This window comes from Clupea harengus, chromosome 16 (assembly GCF_900700415.2).
Source record: "Clupea harengus chromosome 16, Ch_v2.0.2, whole genome shotgun sequence".
Lineage (NCBI taxonomy): Eukaryota > Metazoa > Chordata > Actinopteri > Clupeiformes > Clupeidae > Clupea > Clupea harengus.
The window spans coordinates 13977245-13994863 of NC_045167.1; the positions used below are offsets into that span (position 1 = coordinate 13977245).

General features: G+C 43.0%; 4 protein-coding genes across 8 annotated transcripts in view; 1 reads left to right on the forward strand and 3 right to left on the reverse strand.

Moving 5' to 3' along the window:
• Nucleotides 1–4665, reverse strand: part of tulp3 (TUB like protein 3) — a 27978-nt gene extending 23313 nt beyond the window's left edge. For both annotated transcript variants that reach the window (XM_031583314.2, XM_012823531.3), the window contains exon 1: nt 4522–4665. In XM_031583314.2, coding sequence (XP_031439174.1) covers nt 4522–4538 — 17 coding nt within the window. In that variant the 5' untranslated portion in view covers nt 4539–4665. The remainder of the gene's footprint in view (nt 1–4521) is intronic.
• Nucleotides 2410–11851, forward strand: foxm1 (forkhead box M1). Of its 2 annotated transcripts, none has more exons than XM_031583311.2 (9): nt 2410–3017; nt 7783–8286; nt 8434–8582; nt 8706–8891; nt 9048–9176; nt 9329–9391; nt 9697–9748; nt 9908–10077; nt 10190–11851. In XM_031583311.2, the coding sequence occupies exons 2-9, from the start codon at nt 7818–7820 to the stop codon at nt 10991–10993; spliced, it is 2022 nt and encodes a 673-aa protein (XP_031439171.1). In that variant the 5' UTR covers nt 2410–3017; nt 7783–7817; the 3' UTR covers nt 10994–11851. The 2 variants fall into 2 exon arrangements, with proteins under 2 accessions (XP_031439171.1, XP_031439170.1); XM_031583310.2 differs by lacking the exon at nt 2410–3017 and adding an exon at nt 6730–6833.
• rhno1 (RAD9-HUS1-RAD1 interacting nuclear orphan 1) lies at nt 4841–6623 on the reverse strand. The gene is made up of 3 exons (XM_042710135.1): nt 6515–6623; nt 6023–6216; nt 4841–5849 (listed from the first exon to the last, which is right to left on the reverse strand). The coding sequence occupies exons 2-3, from the start codon at nt 6191–6193 to the stop codon at nt 5109–5111; spliced, it is 912 nt and encodes a 303-aa protein (XP_042566069.1). The 5' UTR covers nt 6194–6216; nt 6515–6623; the 3' UTR covers nt 4841–5108.
• A 978-nt stretch (nt 11852–12829) lies between the features above and the next one.
• On the reverse strand, nt 12830–17497 carry si:ch73-352p4.8 (cystine/glutamate transporter). Of its 3 annotated transcripts, none has more exons than XM_031583317.2 (13): nt 17396–17497; nt 16490–16748; nt 15611–15737; nt 15300–15415; nt 15065–15190; nt 14595–14694; nt 14463–14507; nt 14262–14385; nt 14055–14158; nt 13838–13934; nt 13546–13695; nt 13229–13406; nt 12830–13103 (listed from the first exon to the last, which is right to left on the reverse strand). In XM_031583317.2, the coding sequence occupies exons 2-13, from the start codon at nt 16719–16721 to the stop codon at nt 13039–13041; spliced, it is 1464 nt and encodes a 487-aa protein (XP_031439177.1). In that variant the 5' UTR covers nt 16722–16748; nt 17396–17497; the 3' UTR covers nt 12830–13038. The 3 variants fall into 3 exon arrangements, with proteins under 3 accessions (XP_031439177.1, XP_031439176.1, XP_012678924.2); XM_031583316.1 differs by lacking the exon at nt 17396–17497 and adding an exon at nt 17182–17265; XM_012823470.2 differs by lacking the exon at nt 17396–17497 and adding an exon at nt 17182–17228 and having other exon boundaries at nt 16490–16738.
• Between the last annotated feature and the right edge of the window lie 122 nt (nt 17498–17619).

A 17619-nucleotide genomic window follows, 5' to 3' on the forward strand; every position in this document is an offset into this window, starting at 1 on the left:
AGATTCTTAAGGGAAAAGAGATTGCATCTAGACCAAGAGTGCATATTGACAATGCACAGAAAGGAATAGTGTGTCAATAAGTGTTTTATTTTTTTAGAGAAAGTGTGTGTTCACAGCTATTTGTAAGCAGTACAACAGAGCAAACACCCCCACACACTGATTCCTTAAGCTCCCCCTTAAAGCTTGCTTTTAACACCTCCACAGAAAGATGAAAGAAGCTTGTGGCTTCACTCCCAAGCCCTCACCACTACCAACACTCCTCTCAGAGCCCAGGTTCTCAGACCTGCCTAGCTCCTAAATCAATGGTGTGCTCGTCATGAGGCCACTCCAGCCCTAGAAACAGAGACAGACCTTTGAAGCTGGCACACACCGCCCCGAGTGAGTCACCCACCAAACATGGGTCTGACTGCTGCGAAAGAAAGAGAGAGGGAGGCGGCAAGAAAAAAAGAGAGTGGCTTCAGAAATGACAGTGCCATTAACACGTACCATACCACAGTGTATCAAAAACGTGACTCATAGCCCAAATCATTAATTTCTAAGTACTCCCAAAATTTGAATTTGTAATAATGGTTTAGCAAATATTATCGTATGTTTACACTAGTGAGTCAGTTCGAGGGAGGTGTCTACGCCTTATACTCAGGTCTGTATATGGATGTTTTGCCTGGTGCATAAAATCCAAACTAGATCAGGTAAACAGCTGAAAAGACGGACTCCGCACACAGAGGCTGATGCTAAAAACATGATACATTGTACTGAACAACAAAAGCCGAAAAGACAAACCAAGCCGGCTTGGTCCATCCTCATTATCCCGTTTGAAAAACCTTTCGTTGTTCAGTACAATAAATCATCTTTTTTCTGTGTGCGGTTTTCATAGGCTATTTAAATGATCAGTTAAGCCAAATGTGTTGTAGCCTACATTGTGAGGACAGTAATTTGAATGGAGCTGTATAGATACCAAGTGGAGAGTCATATGGGAGATCGGAAGCTGCAGCACCATGGAGCAGCACCATGCAGCACCATGGACAGATTGCTCAGTGTGGGGGGCAGGGTAATGAGACGAGCATGAGTAGCGCTATTGCTGGTGTTTGTCTCCGCTCTGCTCCTCCGTGCCACAGATGGGCCGTCAGAAGGGACCACACACAGACACCCGACACACACACACGTGGGCTAGCCGGCCATAGATGGCGCACGTCCACTAAATTTGTTACATGCGCAGCTGGCCGGGCTTTGCAGGTTGCTTTCTTTCACACCGACTTTGTGGAGTATGGACAATGAGGCGATGCCTCGTGCTTGGATGGAGAGAACACCGTCTAAGATGCTGCGGGTTCAACAAGGGGTAAAAATTATATAGGACACATGCTTCCAAACAACAAGTTAGAATGATGGCATATTACTCCCTCGCATTTACTGTGGGGAAGAAATGCACTTGGACCCAGGGGCGTAACTATAGGGGGTGCAGCAGGTGCGGCTGCACCTGGGCCCGTGGGGTGTCGGGGCCCGTGGCCGGGTTCAAAGATATACTCGCGTCACTCGACGGGCCCCCTCTATCCAAGTACAGCGACAGGAGTCAGCTAGCGGGCCCACCCTCAATCTCAGTACAGCGTCAAATTTTCTCGGATATGCTGATGTTAAAATACACGCTGTCAATAAACTCTTCGCATTGTCAAATGCTATATGTACACTTGAAAGGGCAAACTTATCTCAGTCGTGGTGGTTATAATTTTTTGGGGAAAAGTAGCAATTTATAACAAAATCATATGCTTATCCTACATACACTATAGAAACTATCAAAACACTATTCAATTAAATGAATAAGTTCTTATTTTCTTTGGTATTTTTGTGATTAGCAATGATGATTGCTGGGTAATATGTATGTTGTTGTCCAATGTCAAGTCTCTATTTGATCATGTGACAATACAATATGATATAGTTAAACCAATTCTGATAACCTAGGTCTGAAGGTCTGATAACCTAGTTCATTGAGCACTGCACAGCACAACTTTACTTGTAAGTCGTAACAATGCCTTTTAAGCACAAGAGTGGAAGTAGAAAAGGGCAAGAGAAAAAAGAACAGGAGGAGAAGGCGGCAAAGCTGCCTAAATTAGATTATTTTGGCTTTTTAACTAGTCGTCAAACTAGTCGCCAGCCCACGGAGTCAGCAGTGCAGCGGTTCAGCTGGGATCAGAATCGCTGCTTCTGCCCTCAGTGGTGTGTCAGCAACAATGCAACAGTTAACCATTTTTACGGTAAAAAATGTTCCTGCTGAGAGTCAAACAAGACTTAGTTCATTGTGTACACACCCATCGCTTCTGAAATATGTAAGGTTGATTAATTAAACACTATTTATATCGATAACAAACACCTTTGATTAGCGTTTTTTTAGACGCTGTTGTGGAAGTAGGGAACGCTGCGATTTTTTTTTTTTTTTAAGCGTTCACTAGGGGGGCCCGTCATAACATCTTGCACCTGGGCCCGTCGTTACTACGTTACGCCACTGCTTGGACCCAATATCAAAGCAATCCAAGCTAAACCATAAACATTTGAACAGGAATGGGTGTGGAGGCTCTCTTTGATATGATACTCATCTCTCCTCCCAGTGAGCACTGTGGCCTGTTCCATCTCCTATTCAGGATATAGGGGAATCCCATATCCCAATCCCGCTGCGGCATATCTCAGTTCGCACCTGATGATCCTCCCCAGTCTACTGTGTGTTTAATCGAAGAGACAACACTGGGAAGGAGAGCGAGTCTGAAACTGTTCTTCAAACATGCATCGGAACAGGAGGACCCTGCTCTCTGTGGACAGCCAACAGTACATCGCCAGGGCATCCAGGGGGGAGTTCAGCATGCTCCGACATGTAGGCAAACACTGGCAGCTAGTTATTACAGTCATGAGTAAACAGTGATTCTTCCTTCCGCACTTTCCAAAAGCAGCAAGCAGTGAAACGAGGGAGAAGTGCTTCTACGCACCAGAAAGAGGAAATGACAAAGAAAGTGCAAGAGCACTACAACACTAAGGTATCTGGTGCTGGCTATTTAAGTAAGCCTACTAACAAAGTGAGAATTACAGCACATCCAGTAACAAAAGCAACTGAAACTTTGAACAAATTCAAATAAAACCAACTGCTGCCTTTGAATCCAGCTTTTATCATAGCTTTTAACTAGTCGGAAATCCAATCCACCAAACTAAAGAGGAGAAATAGACAACAAGATGGTGGTAAACAGCAGTTTCTAATTAAAAGACACAAGCATGGCAACATTTTGAATTTCAAGCTATGATCTTGCCTCAAGTGGACATGGAATAAAAAAAAAACAGTGTCAATGCCATTGTGAGAAAGGAAAATAAAAAAAAAAACTTCAATAATGTGCTGGATTACAGCCTACCTACCACTGCCCAGTAGGAACTAAAACAACGTATTTCAAAGAATTATCCTGTTACACAAAATTTGGAGGAGACATTTCTGGTGTTTAAAATAACACGAACTACTAAAATACCGCTGTGTTATTGAATAGATGCATGTATCCTGTATGTACAGTTGTCATCAAACTCCGTGCATGGCCAACATGTTCCTTCAGAGAGTTCGTTTACATTTAATGTTCTTTAAAAAAAAACACATCTTGATGTCTGCTTCAATCCAATGCAACCTACACATTTTAGTCAGTTAGCTTTTTACGTTAGCTATCGCTAGCTAACAAGTTTTGTGAGGTAGATAGCAAGTTTTGTGCCAAGGTTAGGTTTCAATTATATACGGTTTCTAATTCAGAAACAAGGGACGTTGCAGCAGTTTTTGCTGCCACTAATCGCATGTCTTAACAGATGTTACATAGCAGCACGTTAAATTACGCCATTGTGATATGGAAGCAAGGCTATTCGGTTGTTTCCAGTCAAATTCCAGGGGCAAACGCAATGCTTGTTCCGCTACCGTTACATGTTGTATAATATGAACCAGTTAGCACAGAAAAGTTTTTGACCGTTATTTGTTCAATTTTATCAATCTACACTGAATAGCAAGACTGGTTAGTTACCTAGCAAGCTATAACCCACTGGTAATATATATATATATATATATATATTTAATAATAATGTTAGCTTGCTAGGAAAGCTAGGTGGCTGTTTAAGTAAAGCGAATTCGGTTTAGGACCCGAATCATTGAATTGTTGTTGGTGGCTTGCGATGCAATCACCATGAAAACACGAGAAGACACTCTTTAGAAGTTTTTAATAACTCATATTCAAATAAAATCAACCTAATTAAGTTGTTATTTTCATCCACTCCCGTCACATCTGTCTCAACGATGCAATTACGTTGACTTACGCTGAATAATGCAAAGCTGCTTGTCAGCTTGCCTGACTAGCTAACCAACACTTGCTAGCCAACCTAGCTACATGCAACAGTGTCTCCAATGAACGCGGATCCCGACAAATGATTTGTACTACAATATACTCGACTTTCTCTATTTTCAATCACACACATAAGGTACATTCAATGATACCTATTCGTTGGCAAGCCACAATAGCTTACCTTGTATAGTAACTCATGTTTATCCACGGTTGCTATGGATGCCCCAGCTGTTGGCCTCCCTGTGTGCGAACTTTCGTTGGTATGGGTGAAAAAAATGCTGCTCAGCCGTGGATACCGCAGGTCTATAACAGACTTCGCTATTGGCTGTAGGTTTTTCTAATAGTGTTGTAATTGGCTGTAAAACCTGACATTAATTAACATACAGAAGTGGATAAAAGCAACACACCTTTAAAACTGTTAGTCAGTCTAAAAAAAATGATATTGCCACTTCAGATTAGTACATTAATTTATGAACATTTTAGGTAATCAGAGCCAATAATAACATCCACATGCATCCATTTATTGCATCTCAATCAATATAATTATATTATGTAACCATAGTCTATGTCTTTTAAAAAAAAAATCATGAAAATAGAGATTTACTACAATACATTTGTACATTCCATTTAATGGTTTACAGCAAAGAATCAAAATAATCATCAATAGTGTTTGATGTGGAAATGTTTTGCTGAATGTCCATTTTCATGAAACTAGAAATCATACAGTATGTTGCCAGTTTTTAGGATGCTTCTATTCTTAGTACAATATCAGCTGACAGCCACCTCAACCTGTTGGCTGGTTAGCTGGCCTCGCTTCATTAGTAATCTCATCCGTTCTTTTCTCCTCCTCCAAGTCACTTTTAACCCATAGTCCCTTTCTGGAGTGTCCTTCACGAGGATGTCTAAATTATCAGAGTGTGGTGGAGTTGACGGCAAGAGTAGGTGTAAGAGAGTACATTTTGATGATGAAGCAACCTTTTGTGAAATCTCTGGGGTGTCTATATCTGGCGGAATCAAGTAATTTCCTACATTAGATAAGTTGAATCCTACTGAGGTACATGTTTCAGACGACCCAGCAGAGTTTCTCATTCCTCTACTCATGTGAGGAACTAGAGGACCTGAGGCCTCTGTGTTCTCTGCAGATCCTTCATGGGTTCTGTTCGAAGAGAGGATGCTATCTATATGTCTTGTCCTGAGAGAGTAGGTCCGCCTTGGTGTCACTTGGTCCACTTTAGCCTGGGCATTTGACCGACCTGGCCCAGAAGAAGTCTGGTTTGTTTCACGTATGATATCAAACTCAGTCTCTGTTCTCAATCCTTTGTTCTTGCAGTGCAGTCCTTCAGCAGCACTAATCCCAAAGGATAATGAGGGATATTTACAGGTACTTGTTTTTCTTATATTAGAACATGTTGAATTGTACCTTGTATTTGAATGTGACTGTGAATGCCGCTCCCTCGTCCTCTTTTGCACAATTTTGGGGAGCTGAATTTGGTCAAACTGAGGTAACACCTATGGGAGAATAGCCACATTTCAGCCTAAAGGAGCATACAGTGGATTGCATGCATGTGAATATCAGCAAAACAGAAGATATTACAAGGTAAAGATCTGCCCCCTAGTGTGAATTTGGTGATAAAGATGCTACTTGTAATATACACAGTGCTAACTGCAATGCAGCAGGTTACCCATGCAGTGCTATTCTGGCGCTGCTCCTCGGAGATGAAGGATCTTGGATTAATGGCACTTCGTGGCTGAGGACCATAGCGATGTACATCTCCGTTGACGGGTGGTTCTACAAATGTTAGCTGAGTCTTGTGGGGGTTTGGCAACTTCTTCCTTCGAGTGTTACGGGACATCAGAGATCATGATGTCCTTAAGGCTATCAGTGTAGAAAACATACACAAAAGCTTTGTCTCAATGACCCTATCAACAGTTAGGTAAATAATAGAACACCAACTAACTAATTGAGAGTAAACTAAATCCTTTACTAGTATGAATCATAATTAGTTAATGCTGGCTAACATTAACTACCCACATTACTCGCGTAAGCAGTATATTATGTTATAAATGAACTCGTCAGAAGCGTCACATTTTAAATACTGGTATATGTTACACATGATCTTTTTGGAGATTAAAAAGTTGGACTGTTGAAATTAGCATTTCTTACATTTACTCACCGGTATTGTTGGTTGTTTTGAATTAGAAATCATCGATGAAGAAAACAGCTCCGTTTGAGCATTCTTCGCCTTTTCCTGTTCACTTGGAAGCTTTCATTTGATTGGTTTTCATGTATGAGGGAAGACGATCCGTCACTGGTTGTGGTAAATCCATTGGATTTGAAGTTGTCACGTGACCGGAACTCGTACAACTGCGCCAAAATTCAAAATCCTGCAAGTGCTGAAAGAGAAAGAGCTAGCGACTGATCTTCAATGTGTCATGCAATCATATGGTCGAGTCTAGTCCATACAAGCAAAGGAATACTCTACTAATATGAAGGTCTGTTCCATGTAATGACTGGAGACGAATAATTGTACTTCGTAATATATATACACAGCAATGCAAATGTAACCAATTCGTTTGTGCTAACGATAATATATGTTGTTTTAGTTAGCAATGTAGCTAGCTAGGTAACTTAGCTAAGGTAGCTATGACTAGCTAGTGAGCTGTGCTTTGCTTATGTTATAGTAGTTCCAGTTAACAGACATTAATAAAGAGTGGGTATTTTGTGAAGAGGTCCACACATATTGGCTAACGTTACAAACAAACACACTGGCTGGTTAGCATTGTGTGGGATATATGACTTGGTAAATTCAATGCCGGCTAAACACCTGATTACTCAACAGTGCACATTGTCAAGTTAGCCATTTGGTATTTCAGCACAGGGGTAACGTTGCCTTGTTAGCCAGCTACAGTTATTGGAAAGCATATTGGCATTCTAAAAACACATCTAGCTTCTATGTGCGGTGTTACATTGTAGCTTAGACCTTTTTATCGACATAGTTCTGGAAGGATGTACGTCACAAGGAAGATTTATATTTGAAAGATTATATTTTTCATTCGTTATTAGTTAGCCTAATTCGAATAGCATTGATTTTAATCCCGCTTTAAGAGATGTCTGATGGTTAGAGGACCCATTTTTTAAATTCCATCTCAACGGTTACTATATGGTAAAGACAAATAGCTTTACTTTTCTCGTTTTCTTGATCCAAAATGTCCTTTTGTCACGGTCAGTGTCAGCGAATTAGCAGTTATCAAGCTAACGAATATTTGTATTGACGTTCATATTGCACACTGACCGGCTAACTGTACGTTCAGGTAATAACATAGTACAGAACTGAGTAATCTCAGTGTTTACTAAGGGAGTTGAAAGATATTTGCCATGCAAACCATATTTTCTTTAAAATACCCTCCCCTGCATTTACTTCCTTTTTTTCTTTTCTTTTAGAAATTCAATCTGCACAAAGGTCCAGTCACAGTGATATGATCAGAATGAGACAGAGCCCTAGGAGACCCTTGATCCTCAAGAGGAGGAAACTGCCTTTTCAAAGAAATGAACAAGATGTCCCTCGTGATGAACCAGATGGGCTGCGAAGTAAAGACATTGTGTCTTCTTCCAGTACCCAGTGCTTTCCGGATGGTATTCGAATCATGGATCACCCAAGCATGCCTGACACTCAAGTGGTTGTCATTCCCAAGAATGCAGACCTTAAGAGTGTTATTGGGGCTCTTACTGCCAGAGGGAAGGAGTGTGGTCCTCAAGGGCCAAACAAATTTATTCTCCTGAGTGGCAGTGGAAGTCTTGAAGAAGGAGTAGAATCTCTTTGCCAGTCATCATTGGACACGCCTGAGAAATCATGTCAGGGTGGCCTGGTCTCTACCTCCATATTAGAAGAATGCACATTGACAGACTGTCTAGTAGAAAGCAAGTCTCTGACCACCATTAAACCCTGTGAGTGAAATAATTACTTACCACTGGTATTTAAAGAGGTGTAGACCGTTAACCTGTTAGCTAAGTCTTCAAGTGCAAACAGCAAGGCAAAAATCTCACGTATGGCTTGCTATAGGCATTGACACACTCTTGTTTCATTCCTCTCAGTGAAGAAAGAGCTCGATGGCAGTGCATTAGATGACAGCTTGACCAACATTCAGTGGCTTGGACGGATGAGCACAGATGGTCTTGGACCTGATCCTTTGAGGAAAGTCTCTAACAAAGAGAACCGTGAATCTTGTCAGCAACTTCAACAGGTACTAACAGCTTTTTGTAATGCTGCTCTCACCTGTGTTATGTAAGCTGATAAATGAAAGTCATGACAATTTCAATTGTTCAAGTCGTAAAAATATATTGTTATTTGTCCATGTCTATCCCAGCCACCAAAAGACACTGATGTCACTGTCAAAGACCCCCAGTCAGAAAGACCCCCATACTCGTACATGGCCATGATTCAATTTGCCATCAACAGTAAGAAAAGCAGGAGGATGACACTGAGGGAGATCTATACTTGGATAGAGGACCACTTTCCTTACTTCAGAAATGTTGCCAAACCAGGCTGGAAGGTGATCATACATTGCCTTGAGATATGAGTGAATTATTTTGAATTTGATATATAGTGTGTATGGTCAATGTGTAAAAGTCCCGCTTTCTGTGTAATTATTGTCCAATTTCTGCAAAACTGCTTAGGCATTTGACAGTTTGTTTGTTTTTCCCCTCAGAACTCCATTCGCCACAACCTGTCTTTACATGATATGTTTGTACGTGAGACTGCTCAAGATGGCAAGGTCTCTTATTGGACTATTCGCCCAGAAGCCAACCGATGTCTCACATTGGACCAGGTTTACAAGGTGAAAGTTTAAACGTTTTTGTTTTTCCTCACAACTTTTCTCTCTGCAAGTATTCCTCAAGAAATGTCATACCATGGCAAGAGTGTCTGTTATCCTAAATATCGCTAAACTCACCTATTCACCATCATCTTAATTTCTGGCCCACGCTGCAGCCTGTGGTAGACCCCACCACCACCACCCCCTCCTCTCAGACCATGCAGGTCTGTGACCCACAAGTAAGCCATTTTCCTTTCCTCTCTGGAAATGCAAATCAGCCCAAAAGGAGTGGACAGGCAGAGAGCATTTATTTATTTGTTCTGTGAGAGGGCACAGTAGTTTCTGTTAGCTCTGGCTAACTGGCATTTTAATTTGCAGGAAACAATCATGTGGAGACAGAGCAGCAGAGAGAACACTTTTGCTTTTGCATTCCTGTTTCTTACCAGGCTTAGATCAGGTTGTCTTCACCACTTATGTTTGTGAGGCAGTCTAGGACCATTCAGTGTTTGTAAATTCTGAAACCAATTTTCCTTCATTTCCACAGCAACAGAAACGGGTCACAGAGTTGAAGAAAGTTACAGTGTCTGTAGTACCAGGTGAGTTGCATTTCAAAAGCAGGAAATATGGACGACATTCTCACGACAACTATCTTTATGTAGGGAAGACACTTCTCTTGTCAAATTGTGTGTTGTGTGTGTGTGTGTGTATGTGTGTGTGTGTGGTTAACTCTTTGTTTGGTGCTCCCTTAACCCCAGAGAGGAAGATGAAGCCTCTCCTGCCTCGGACAGACTCCTACTTGGTCCCAATCCAGCTGCCCCTGGCATCTCCACTGTTTCTACCCTCATCAGCACAGCTCTCTCTACCAGCATTGCAGCAGACCTGTAGCTCATATGGTGGAGGGAAGAGGGTCCGTATCGCCCCAAAGGTAAAAACCCAAAGCTGTGCACCGCTAGACGACAAAATATGACTAATAAATCCACCTGTACTGTAATGCCCATAACACATTCTCTGATTGGTTGTGGTTGTGACACGCGAAGGTGCTGCAGAGTGACGGGCCTTCGTATATGATGTGCATCGCTCCCCCTGAGGAGGCAGTCAAGGAGGAGCCCCAGAGTATCCCTCTCAGCAGGGAGCCCGGAGCTAGTGCTCCCACACACAGCACAGGCAGGAGAGAGTCCAGCAGTTCTCGCCGCAAACAGCGCTTGGTCCTGCCCTCCACCGAGGAGCCTGTCCTCCTCTTCCCCGACAGCACTTTCTTCGACTCGGGCCTCGCCTCCGACAACTCCGCCTTCCAGGACACGCGCGACGCCGAGCTGGACCAGCAGCAGCCCAGCGTTGAGCCCAACAGCCCTTACCGGGAGTACACCTTCAAGACCCCCATCAAGAGCACTCAGCCGGCGTCGTCGTCCACCCCCAGCAAGCCGCCCATCCTCCCCGAGCCCTGGAGGGTGACACCCCTGGGGAAGGGCGGCCGCAGCGTGCTGGACTTCAGCCCCATCCGCACCCCCACCGGCCCAGTCCTTACCCCGCAGCGGTATGACCACACCTCGTTCAGCTTCAGCAGCACACCCTTCAAGGAGCTGCCGCTCTTCAACTCCCCCCGAGAGCTGCTGACCTCGGCCAGGTCCTCCTCTGCCTCCACTCCGGCCTGCTCCCGTGAGCTCCTCCAGATGGGGGGGGCGACCTTTGCCAACCGCTCCCTAACTGAAGGGCTTGTGCTTGATACCATGAACGACAGCCTGAGTAAGATCCTAGTGGACATTAGCTTCTCAGGCCTGGATGATGACGAGCTGGGTGTGGGCAACATCAGCTGGTCTCAGCTCATCCCTGAACTCAAGTGAACCCATCCCACCTGCCAGCAGACCCTCTAGTCTCTTTTTTTCTGAGCTGCTCACATATTATTTGTGTTTTCAAACCTTATTTGTACATACTGGTTTTGAGGTTTACCTGCCTTTTTTGCGATTATTCCTACCTTTTTCCTGATTTAAGGCTTGTCTCACTGCCTAGATGTACTTACTGTGTTATATGTTGTATGTCTGTTCGTGTTGTAATGTTATGCCCACCTGTTTTCTTAACTGCCATTCCATTTGGCCCTGAAGGCAGTTGATCTAAAGGGGCATTCCACCCTTTTGGACCATATCTGTTTTTATACTATTACAGCCTACCTTACATATCAAACATGTCTTCTATTTTACTTTAGGCAGAGCTTCTGTCCTAGTCTATGGTAAATTTCATAAGGGAGTAAGCTTTGTAACTTTGTCAGTGTCATGCCAATGACTTAAAGTTTGAGACGGATAATCTTTCATTTTCTATTCACAACAGAAAACATGTACATTCTAGTTAAGGAGTATCATCACATTATTGAAATATGAATCTTGCTCCCTGAATGAAATTTTCCATTTACCAGTCGGCCTAACCGTGACCGTGAATGGACTCATTCACTACATCTATTAGTAGGGCTGGAGTGCCCCTTGAAAACCAGCTAAGCATAACAACAGAGAATGTAGATAGATTGACTTTGATTTGCACATTTTGTAATATATATGTATCTCGCTGTTAAAATGTAAGATTCACATATTTTGATTTAACTCACTGCCAGAGGAGACACTACTATGCTAACTATGAAAAAAAAAAAAAACATGTATGCTTTAGCTGAAAATGGAAGAACTGCCTGATTAAAAAAAGCGAAGGAAAAAAAATAGAAAGATGGAATAAGAAACCTTTTTGTGAAGACAGAGTTTCCCAGATATGGGGAAAGCAATGCAATTAAACAACTGTTTTGCGGTTAACTGGAATTTCAGAATTGTGCAACATTTTATACGGTAGAATCTGAAGGTCTAATCCATTCACTTCCACTTCAAGAACTAGTTTTAGTTTGACTTCACATCAATAATGCTTGTCTTGGCTTTCTGCTGTTCAGCAATCACCTGAAATGGGACATTGTTAATTGACTTGCTACTCTCTTGCTTGTCCTATGTGCCTGGTTATTCTCACAATAAATCAGTGTACCGTATACATCAATCCACGAGTGAAAAGCTAATGTGTTGTTTCAGTGTAGACCCTTGTTAAAATCCTTGCATATCATGGGCAGTAATGGGGTGTTACTGGTACCATTGTTTTATCTTATGTCTGCGACATAAGAAATACAAAGTTGTAAGTGTTATGAAAAGCTTAATGTTATGTGACCATATGTGATGGTATGGAAACTGTAATGAGTGATAAGATTACAATGTCATGCGCAGATGTAAACAATGCTGACATGTAACTCAGGCATTAAAGCCATAAACTGCGCTCGGCTGAATGAACTGGAAAATTCATCCGCAGAGGTAATTCCTTTCATTTTAACTGCTTTGACTGTTCGTGAGCACCGATGGAATGTTATCTTTATGGAACAGTCATGTTCTACTTTGTCTTACAGTAGCACTGCATGCATAACAATTTTTTGTTTAAATGGTTTTTGAATACTAGCACTTCCCTTTTCCCAAAGGCTTTAGTTTTCTAAATTTTTTATCTCCCTATTCTTTGAAATGAAGTTGTTATACTCTCAAACCAAAAGGTGTGTATGAAAACTGGCAAGACAAAAACGTCTCATTCATAATTTAGTAAAGCAAGTTAATTTTGTTAAACCAGTGTAAGCTTATATGATGTAAATAAAGGGACACTTTAATTAGGCAGCATTCTTTTTCCTCTTTTTTTTAATAAAAAGAATTTTGTTGCATTTTCTAAAATGAAAACTAGGGTGGTGCTCTATGATGTGTAACTATATTGGCATTGGCCTCAGCCATGAGCACAAGCTGGACACTTTCAGGTGAGACGTGATCTTTGATATCTGATGCTCCATTGGTCTTCACTGACTGACTCCCACATCCAGAACCAGCAAACGCCCTCAGTAAGTTGGGACCTCCTGCTGCGCCACCTCCAAGAGGATTTGGAGCTGCCTACTGATGTAGTCTGTGAGGCAACCAACACCACAGTAAGAATAACGGATATCTCTTTCACAGACACTCCTAGAAATCCCAATCACTAAATGACCACTTGGCTAAGTAAGCAAGGCGGTGGGCAGGAAGAGGACTCACTGAAAGCACGCCTCAAGCGATGTGGAAGGTGCTGGCGCTTCACAGTCAGGTAATACACAGGCACTCCAGACAGGGTGAGGGCGCAGCTTCCCCCAGTGTTCCAGGGGTCAGAGTACAGAGACAGGCCCACGATGAAGAAGCACACCACAGTAAAAATAACTGCGATAACCCAAGGCACCTTTTCCAAACAAAAACAGAAAAACCTGTTATACATGTGTGTTTCTATAGTCACTACTAAATTGGGGGAATAGATATGTACTGGCATAAGGCATTGACAAAAAAAAAAAACAGTTCAGAGGGATAGCACTCGTAGCTACCTTGAAGGGCCTTGGATACTCGGGGAAACGGTATCGATGAATGAGCATCCCAAGGGTTGCCATGGCAATAAAGAGCCAGCGGGAGAAGGAGGCAAAATTGATAAGCTGGTAGATGTCCCCTCTTCCCAACATGACCACCACCATTGGATACTGCAAACGGTAAAAAATGCAACATACACTGGGATCTTACATGACAAAAAAAGAAAAAACTTGCATAACAAAAAACATACACTGGGATATCCTGTAGGGATCAGTGAGAAAAGAGCACAGATAGTGGGATAGAGCGGCTAACCAGGAGCAGCACAGCTGGTAGTGGCGTCTGTCTGCGGATGTGGATCATGGAGAAGAGAGCTGGCCAGTGGCCCTCCCTTGCCCCCACAAACAGCATCCTGTTGCATATAAACAGGCGAAGAAGCCAAATTGAGGTTTTTTTAAGCACATTTGTGTCATATAGCTCAAATCCTCTTTACATGTGAATTGAGAATGTTAGTTGCACATGGTGGTACCACCTTGGCACTCCAAAGAATCCACCATTTAGAGCCCCAAGGCAGGAGGCCGACACCAGGATAGGTATCAACGAGGACAGGCCCTTGAGGGCACGGTTGGCAAAAGTCTGCAGTGAGGAAACAGTGTGGATGTATTCGTCAGTAACCACACACAAACTCCAATCTCATGGATGATCTCACGTATGTCAATTCGATACTCTTTCCACTAACCAAAGCCACAGCATCAGACATGAGCAAATCGTCTGCAGACATCACTGTATAGTAAGCAACGTTGACCAGCACGTAACACACCGTCACTGTCACCATTGACAGGATGATTGCCAATGGGATGTTTCTGTCAACAAGAAACAAGAGTAGGATTAACTCTCAACTTTGATATAGATTGTTTTTGTAAAATGCTTTTTTTTTCACCTGTTTGGGTTTATCACTTCTTCTGTGACATAGTTTAAGTAAAACCTGTGAGAAACAAAACAATGAAAAGGGAATTACAAGAGTTAAAAGCATTTCATGACATGATTAAGTAAACGTGACTGTCATACATACCATCCACCATAAGCATATAACCCTGAGTAAAATGCCAGAGGCAGTTTGGTTAGGTCAAGAGTGTCCGAATCAAATGCGCCCTGGAAGTGCTCTGTCTGTCCTAGGAAGGAAACCACACGCAACTGTAAACATGATGGAGATTCTGCGCTAAAGACACAGTCCGCAATTCTAATACAATATCATTTTTGTCAAATTCAGCGCATTGCTCCTCGTGGTCCTCTAGCTATCTGGTCTGTGTGTTCGTCCAAAAAAACTCCAGTGTTCGTACACAGTCCTCTCTCTATGAATGGGAAACAACCATAGTGGCTTGGAACGAGCAATAAACAGTTCCACCCAATCAACACATTGCTTCAGGAAAACAGAAGAGAGGGATGTAATGTGATTGGCAGTTCAGCTGAAATATCAACAGCCTTTCACCAAAATCGTGGACCGCACCTTTAATTCATCTCACTGTTGTTGTCTTTGCCCACCTTGTGCAAGTGCTCTGATCCCTGGAATGATGATGAGTATCAGCGCGAACGTCTTGATGATGGTCAGTGTGACCTGTGTTCGAGAAGCCAGAGTCACACTCCAGCAGTTCACCGCTACCACGAAGGCTAGAGAGACAAGGGAGGGAGAGTCAGGCTATCGTTCAACTATCGCTCAAGAAGCTGTCACTCATCCAAGTGGAAAGAAAAGGAAGGCAAAAAATTAAGTGGAACTCACTGACTCCCAGGATGCTAACCAGCGCAACCAGTACTGTTGGTGCTGTGCATGGGGCAAAGATGGGCTCCACCACATAACGACCAAACGCCAGTGAAACATAAGATGCGACAGCTGGCCTGGATGACACCATGTGGATAAGAGGCATGTTTATCATATTTCCTCCAGATTCGACAGAATATTCTCTCACTTTCACTCTCCCTCCTCTCTCTCTCTCTCTCTCTCTCTCTCTCTCTCTCTCTCTCACACACACACACACACACACAGACACACACCTCAAAAACATAACCACAAAGCTCCTCTTGTCAACTGACCTGATGAAAATGAATTCTGCCCAGAGTCTAAGGAAGGCAGGCAGAGGCCCGAGGGTCTCCAGTAAGTAGGTATAATGCCCTCCAGACTTCTTGAAGGTTGTACCGAGCTCAGCATAACAAAGGGCCCCTGACTCGCCACAAAGTTCAAGAAAAAATATGATTTGTTGCAATGCACAAAATATTATCACAAGGTTACAAACACGATATCATTACATTTCAGAACTTTATTTTCACTAAGGGGTCTGGTTGCAATAGCCCTTTGCAGCTTGTGGAGGTTCTTACAATGCCCAATGTTAAATATTCCTTCTGCTTTACCAAACCAAAATGAAAGGTATCTGCCATTAGCCACATAAACACAGCCATTAAAAACCAATGCATATTTTGTCAGTCCCTGTAAATATGAGTGGTTTTAGAGAAAGACATGATTTCATTGCAAGGAGGAGAGGAGCTTCCCTGCCTGACAGCACACTCTCCCTTTGATCTCTTTATTTTTTACAACAGTGGTCTCTCTGGAGGGAAGCGAAGGAACCTTTGGCCCGGGACCCTGGGAAACAGCTTGTTGGCTTCTGCACTTGGACCCTGACTGCATTTTTATGTGTTTGCTGTTTCAGCCACCGCTTAAGTGTGCTGGGTCACACATTCAAATCCCAAAGGATTTACAAAAGTTGCTCACATGTTCTAAGTTTACATTCTTTCACATCTGTCTTTGTACACACAAGTGGTAATTACCTTATAAGAGCCAATATCAGCTTGTCACAGTATACTGACACTGTTCAGCGCAGACAAATGCAATTGCAAGCATGCAATTGGCTAGCATGTGAATCAACTAGCACATAATTATCGGTCCAAATAACCACGCATAGCCAATGTCTCACTCACCAAATGTTGAAAGAACTCCACACAGTGCCCATACCAAAAGGGAGACCCCCACACTGCCACTGTTCATTAAAACCCCTTTGGGCGCAATGAAGATGCCACTGCCCACCACAGTGCCAAAGATGAAGGAGATGGCTGGCAGAAGGCCGATCGTTCTCCTCAGGTGAACCACCTCTGTTCCATCAGGCTTCTCCTTCCCATCACCTGCCACACACTCAGCTTTGGCTCCCTCCATTACCCGATGGCAGGGATCTGATCCAGGCTGGAGCCCAGTGTAAACATATGTATACACATGCACAGAAATGTGGGTACAGACACATCACGCACGGACAGAAATTGAGGTTGTCATGTAGTCACACACATATGAACACATACACGTATAAAGACAGTGCATGCGTATGCACACACATTTGTGCAGGCACAACACACATGTATGCAAATGCAGGTATTCAGGAAAATATACATAATCTGCATGGAAATTTCTTTTTTTCAAGTTAACTAGCTGTAGCGTGTAGAATTCCGATAAACAATCAGCTGATGCTCTTTTTCCTGACTATGTAAACAAACATGAGAAACAGAACACATGCTCTCTTTCAGATATTAAAAGTTAAGGCGGTCACACACCCATGTTCAATGGGGTACAACACCAAAGATTCTTTGCAGTATTGAACAAAAATGTGGCATTATTCACTCACCAATTCAACTGGGATGCAACAAGACGTATGAGAGGAAAAACTAGTTATGGCGAGGAAGAAGTGAAGTACTCCCCCTCTCCCCCACGTGGCCCTCTATGCTGCACCCCCTTGAAGTACCCCCCCCCCCCACACACACACACACACACACACACACACGCACACACACACACTGTGCAAGCACTGGCCGATCAGCACAGTAACCAAGGTAACTCACCCATCCTGCATGAACAGATGAACAAAGCAAGCAGTCTTCCCAGGCTTTGTCCACACAAGTAATTAACGCAGTTCAGAGACATAACAGCCTTCTGCCTCCATTGAGTTCAGTGTGAGCTGTGTGCGAGCTTGTGAGGTTTTGTGAGTGTTGGAGTCTGTGTGTGTGTGTGTGTGTGTGTGTGTGTGTGTGTGTGTGTGTGTGTGTGTGTGTGTGTGTGTGTGTGT